Consider the following 6,926-nt stretch of genomic DNA (forward strand, 5'->3'; position numbering starts at 1 on the left):
CCTGGGCAACAGAGCAAGACTCTGTCTCAAAAAAGAAAGAAAGAAAGAAAGAAATTATAAAAGATTCAATTTAGACAAACAAAACTAGGGAGAATAGTGCTATAAACCAACATATACCCATCACTCAGCTTCAACAAAATCAACATTTTACTGCAGATTAACATTTTAAGCAGAAGATGGATGGCTACTTTGGGGGGCTGTAGTGACGAGGATTTGAACATTGGATTCATCCCTTTCTGCATGGAGAGTCGGCAATTTAGAGTGCCCTGAAGTGCATGGTGACTCGCCTGTCAATGGGACTGGCATTTAGTGATGCACCCTTTAATCACCCCCAGGATGGGGCCGGGCAATCGTAGGAGCCGATGCAGGCTCTTCCTCCTCCCCTTCCTCCCTCCTGTCCGCCTATCCTCGGGGCCATAGAAGCTACTTGGCACCAAGCAGTGGCGGGAGCACAAGGCGATTAGGATGTCAAGGCTAACCTCTCAGAGGGAGTCTAGATTGTAAAAGCTTTTAAAACTCCTTAATTTCGCATTAAGGAGAATAAATGTCCTTTTAATACGAAAACCCTTCCCAAAGAGAACAGCAGAGAGCCGATGATTGTGGTCCGGTCACATGCCTTCCTTTCTGCCTGTCTCCTGGGCTCTCTAACAACCACACAAACCATCAGCCACCTTGTTGGAAAGAGCTGCTTCATATTTTATTGAGCCAGCCCACATGCCTTCTGGGTTTGTTTTCTGTTTCTGGGAAGGAGGAAAGCCACAGTTCGGTGACGGTGAACCTGCTTCGTGGAGTCAAGTGAAATCACATTTGGGATCCAGTCTTGCCGATTTTAATGGCAGCCTTAATTCAGTTTGGTTTCCCTACCTACAGCATATAAAGCCCTTTGCTAGGCCCTGGGGGAGAGATAGAAATGAAGGAACGAAGCCTCTTACCTTCCAAAACAGTCCACACAGACGCGCAGGAGTAACTTGAGCAGAGAGCTAAGTGCTTCAGTGAGGGCACCCGGAGCGAGCTGGAGGGGAGGAGAGGGAGCGATTAGTGTCTTCTGAAAGGCCTGTGGTTACGCCGGTTTCCAGACTCCATTTTCAGGCTCAGTAAAAGCAGAAGAGAAACCAGGATCATAAAAGAAAGCTAAAAGGCGAGCAGCAGACAGGGAGAAAATATCTGGTAGTGAATAGTGGACAAAGGACAGGTCAGTACATGCAGAGAACCAGTAACTAAGAGAGAACAAGCAGCCCTGTGGAAAAACGGGGGAAGGATACCAACAGGTTATTCCTAGAAGAGGAAATGCAAATGGTTAGTAAACATCTGGAAAGATGTTCAGCATCGTTAGTAATTAGAGCAGTGCGGATGAAAACAACAACACCACACTCTCCACCCAAAATGTTCAGTAATGTCGAGAGTTGGCAAAGGGAGTGGAAAACTGGTATTTATTTTTATTTTTATTTTTTTTGAGATGGAGTCTTGCTCTTGTCTCCCAGGCTGGAGCGCAATGGTGCGATCTGGGTTCACTGCAACCTCTGCCTCCCGGATTTAAGTGATTCTCCTGCCTAAATCTCCCCTCACGAGTAACTGTTATTGCAGGCACCTGCCACCATGCCTGGCTAATTTTTTTTTTTTTTTTGAGATGGAGTCTTGCTGTGTGGCCCAGGCTGGAGTGCAGTGGTGTGATCTCGGCTCACTGCAATCTTTGCCTCCCAGGTTCACGCCATTCTCCTGCCTCAGCCTCCCGAGTAGTTGTGACTACAGCTGCCGCCACCATGCCCGGCTATTTTTTTTTGGTATTTTTAGTAGAGAAGGACTTTCACCATGTTGGCCAGGCTGGTCTTGAACTCCTGACCTCAAGTGATCCACCTGCTTCAGCGTCCCAAAGTGCTGGAATTACAGATGTGAGGCACCGCGTCTGACGAGGTAACAGATATTGAGGATACAAATAGAAGCACTAGCATCTAAATAATAGGAGACCGGAAAGGGAAAAATAAAAATGGAGAGGAGGAAATCTTTGAAGAAATAATGGAGAAAAATTTCCTATAACTGGCAAAATAAGATGGAACACCCCAGCCTGAAAGGGCCCATAGAATGTCAAAGAGGAGATAAAGACAATGCCCAGCTAGGTATATTCTAGTGAACGTTTAAGGATTTCAAAGACAGAATTCTAAAAGCTTGCAGAGCAAAAGATCAGATCCCATATGAAAGAATAAGGGTGAGATTGACATTAGATTTTTTTCAACAGCAACACTCCATGTGAAAAGACAATACAGTAGTATTTTTTTGTTTGTTTTGTTTTTCTGAGGTGAAATCTCACTCTGTCACCCAAGTTGGAGTGCAGAGGCGTGATCTCAGCCCACTGCAACCTCTGCCTCCTGGGTTCGAGCGATTCTTCTGCCTCCGTCTCCCGAGTAGCTGAGATTACAGGCATGCGCCATCATGCCTGGCTAATTTTTGTATTTTTTGTAGAGATGAGGTTTCGCCATGTTACCCAGGCTGGTCCCGAACTTCTGACCTCAGATGATCCGCCTGCCTCGGCCTCCCAAAGTGCTGGGATTATAGGCGTGAGCCACCGCGCCTGACCAGGAGTAGTATTTTGATGACCTATTGCGTCATAACAAACTACCTCCAACCTAGTGACTAAAAGCAACAAGCATTTATCATCTCATGATTTTATGATTTTTTGGGTCAGGGATTGGGCAAGGCTTAGCCCACTGCTGCTTGTACATGGAGATGGTGGGGGTTGCTTGTCAGTGTTCATCTGGTGGACAGACTGGTCAGGGGAGTCATGGTGGCTTTACTCAATGCCTGGCACCTTGGAGGCTGGGCTCACCTGGAAACGGTATGCCGGCTGCTCTTTGCCCATGCTGTCCTCAGCATGGCGGCCTCGGTGTAGTTACACTTCTTTTTTTTTTTTTTTTTTTTTGAGACGGAGTCTCGCTCTGTCGCCCAGGCTGGAGTGCAGTGGCCGGATCTCAGCTCACTACAAGCTCCGCCTCCCGGGTTTACGCCATTCTCCTGCCTCAGCCTCCGGAGTAGCTGGGACTACAGGCGCCCGCCACCACGCCCAGCTTTTTTTTTTTTTTTTTAGTAGAGACGGGGTTTCACCGCATTAGCCAGGATGGTCTCGATCTCCTGACCTCGTGATCTGCCCGTCTCGGCCTCCCAAAGTGCTGGGATTACAGGCGTGAGCCACCGCGCCCGACCTGTAGTTACACTTCTTATTTGGAGGCTGACTGCCCCAGAGAGAGTTATGTAAGAGGCTTGGGTGGGAGCTGCAATACTTCTTATGACCTAGCCTTGGGAGTCCCAAGATGTCACTGCCTCCACATTCTCCTGGTCAAGCACGTCACCAAGGTGATTCTGTATTCAAGGAAAGAGGATTCAGATGCCACCTCTTCGTGGGAGGAGTAGTGAAGAATTTGCGACAGTCGGCCACAAAACGTGCTTTTAAGCATGGAAGGGAAGGAACTCAGAACCAGCCTGTTATAACCGATCAAACTGGCATTCAAAGATGGGAACATGAAAAATATCTGGAGGCATCTGGGTCTTCAGACACTGCCTGGAAAGACTGTCACTGAAATTGGCCTTGGGCGAAATCACTGAATAAGAGCAGAGAGAAATCCAGAGGATGTCACAAGGCACAGATGAAAAAAATCTTATGGTCAGATTTTTTTTTTAAGTAAATCTGGACGTCTAAAAATCAATCAGGGCCAGGCGTGGTGGCTCATGCCTGTAATCCTAGCAGTTTGCAAGGCTGAGGCGGGTGGATTGCCTGAGCTCAGGAGTTGGAGACCAGCCTGGGCAGCATGATGAAACCCTGTCTCTACTAAAAATCCAAAAAAGTAGCTGGGCGTGGTGGCGTGGGCCTATAGTCTCAGCTACTCGGGAGGCTGAGGCACGAGAATCGCTTGAACCTGAGAGAGAGAGGTTGCAGTGAGCCGAGATTGTGCCATTGCATTCCAGCCTGGGGGACACAGTGAGACTCTGTCTCAAAAATAAAATAAAATAAAATAAAAATCAGTCAGCTAAGACCTAAGGAAAAGAGAAAATTTACTGGTAATCAAGTAGCAGGAAGCCTAGATAATGTTGTCATGATGAGGGTTGGAGGGACAGAGACCGGGGGACTTGAGATTGTGCCAAACATCTTCTCTTACGGGATGTGGCGAGATGTGATATCAACTTCAAAAAAGAATAAAAAGAAACAGAGAAGTGTGGCAAACGGAGGGAGTATGTGACGTGCCCAGGGTCTCACAGTCATTATGTGGTAGAGGCAAGCACTAAAGCCAGTGCCATCAGGACCCACAGGTGCGCCAGGCTTTATCATGGGACCATTCGCACATATTTTGTCACTCACCAGCAGAGTAGTATCAAGGCCGTGCCATGCCTAGTCAATTGCTCTTTTCTTCATTTTTGGCCATCTCTTTTGTTCCAGGCTGTGAATGGATAGAGGGAGGGATTACCCCTGTGTTTGAGCCCCGAGCTGTTAGCCACCTGGTCACGTGGCAGGATGGCCGATGTAGCAGCGAATTCCTGGCCTCTCTACCCCAGCCGAAGTCTCATCTCAGTGTGGCCACGGGCTTTGGCTGTGCAACTATCTTCTGGCTTTTGAAATATTGGTACGGGCAACTGCACTTTGACTTGGGGGCTGGGTTTCTGGGAGAATGAGAATGGGCCGGGGCTGCGTCAGCGTCACCCTGCCTGCTGGGCTGTGCTGCAGTGAGTGTGTCTTGGCAGGACAAGAGGGAGCATGGCCTGGACCTAGATTGGGTCCAGAACCGCATCCTTTTGCAGAGGGCTCTCTATTGGTTATCCAGTTCCCACCCAGATGGGAAAAGGAAGGGACAGAGAGGGCAAGTGACTTGCCGAGGGTCACGGGGAGAGTTTGCAGTGTGTTCAGGCCTGCGAGGCTGCTGCGGAGGCCGACGTCTGCTCTCCCAGGCTTGACACTTCCTCCTCTGAGGCCCTTCCCCTGGGGCTGACTTAGGCTGGCTTTGCTTGGGGCAGCTGGAAGGTCCTGATCCCAGAGACCCAGCTGGATTTGAGCCATAGCATGTGGGGCTGTGGCTGCCACCTGGCCATGGCACAGCTGGTCCCTGCTGCCTGCTGCTAGAGGCGGCACATGCTCCCGAGTTCATGTTGTACCATGTTGAGTTGTTCTTGGTATGAAAAACAGCCCAGAGTTCCTGAAGTCCTACGACGCAGCTGGTACCATCCATGACTACGTGGTTGCCATGCTGTGTGGCTTGCCAAGACCCCTGATGTCCGACCAGAATGCTGCTAGCTGGGGCTATTTCAACACGCAGAGCCAAAGCTGGAACGTGGAGATGTGAGTATCACATCCTTGCAGGCTGTTCCTCCCGCTCCAATCCGAAGGGCAACCCCAGAGCCAATGCTTCAGTGGGAGCTTTCCCATCTGGGAGTGGTGGAGGGTTCCCGGAGGCCAGGATCAGGGTCCAGTGCCCCCAGCTCGTCCCAGTCACGGGGCGTGGGTGGGCCAAGTGTAAGCGCAGCCCTGAGCCTTGGGATAGGGGCTTCAGCCATGCTGTCCTCTTCCACAGCCCCCCAGACTCCAGCTGGGCTGTCCCTTCTCTGTGACCATGGGCCCAGTCTGTAGGTTTCAGAGTACAGCTTTCACTCTTTAATACTTAAACTTAGAGGGCCAGGCACAGTGGCTCACACCTGTAATCCCAGCACTTTTGGAGGCCGAGGCAGGTGGATCGCAAAGTCAAAGGATCAGGACCATCCTGGCCAACATGGTGAAACCTCATCTCTACTAAAAATACAAAATTAGCCGGGTGTGGTGGCGCGCACCTGTAGTCCCAGCTACTCCAGAGGCTGAGGCAGGAGAATCGCTTGAACCCAGGAGGCCGAGGTTGCATTAAGCCGAGATTGCACCACTGCACTTCTGCCTGGGGGACAGAGCGAGACTCTGTCTCCAAAAAAAGAAAAAAGAACTAGAGATAGTAGGCTTGACGGATGCCTTTTAAGTTCTTTTAAACAATCATTTGCCTTTTCAGGTACAGAAATCCAGTGCCCTGTAAGTTCACTTCTTTCAGGGCCCAAATGCTGAGCTCTGAAATAAAAAAAAAGCACCTGGTAGTTCAGGTAAAGGACTTCCCAGCATGTTGTGTGCAACTGACAGCCCCCATTCACTAACACTGAGTGATGAACGCATTTGATATTCAGGAGCCTGCTGTGTTTGACTTTGGTTTGGACTGTGCTAACCAACCATAATGGCGCTGAACCTCCGGCTGCCTCCCTTCGCAGAGTTTTTGAGTTCCCTTCAAACAGGGGAGGCTGGACTTGATCACGGCTGCTTATGTTGTTTGTTTTCTTTCCTGGAAGGTGAATCCTAAGCTTATGAAAGCCAGTGTACTCTACTGACAAAGGCTAAGCTCATGGTTTTAAAAAAGCCAGAGAAGCTGCCTGTGACGGCTCTGAATTCTATCCCCTCTTCGGCCATGCGTGTCCTATAGCACTTTCCTGTGCAGAGTTTCCTGGAAACAAACGAACAACAAAAAAGAAAGCAGCTGGGTGTGGGGGAGTATGCCTGCTTGGGAGGCCGAGGCAGGAGAATTGCTTGAGCCTGGGAAGTTGAGGTTACAGTGAGCAGTGATCACACCACTCCACTCCAGCCTGGGTAACAGAGCGAGACCCTGTCTGAAAAAAAGAAGGAGCCGGGTGCGGTGGTTCACGCCTGATATCCCAGCACTTTGGGAAGCTGAAGCGGGTGAATCATGTGAGGTCAGGAGTTCAAGACCAGCCTGGCCAACATGGCGAAACCCCTTCTCTACTAAAAATACAAAAAGTAGCCGGGCATGGCTGTGTGCACCTGTAATCCCAGCTACTAGGGAGGCTGAGGCAGGAGAATTGCTTGAACCTGGGAGGCGGAGGTTGCAGTGAGCTGAGATGGTGCCACTGCACTCCGGTCTGGG

General features: G+C 49.9%; 1 protein-coding gene across 1 annotated transcript in view; it reads left to right on the top strand.

Annotated features, from left to right (window-relative positions):
- SHPK (sedoheptulokinase) overlaps positions 1 to 6,926 on the top strand; it is a 31,972-nt gene that overhangs the window by 12,132 nt on the left and 12,914 nt on the right. Inside the window, exons 3-4 of the mRNA XM_011947479.1 lie at positions 4,424 to 4,607; positions 5,165 to 5,317. Coding sequence (XP_011802869.1) covers positions 4,424 to 4,607; positions 5,165 to 5,317 — 337 coding nt within the window. The remainder of the gene's footprint in view (positions 1 to 4,423; positions 4,608 to 5,164; positions 5,318 to 6,926) is intronic.

Source organism: Colobus angolensis, unplaced genomic scaffold (assembly GCF_000951035.1).
Source record: "Colobus angolensis palliatus isolate OR3802 unplaced genomic scaffold, Cang.pa_1.0 Scaffold267, whole genome shotgun sequence".
Taxonomy (NCBI): domain Eukaryota; kingdom Metazoa; phylum Chordata; class Mammalia; order Primates; family Cercopithecidae; genus Colobus; species Colobus angolensis.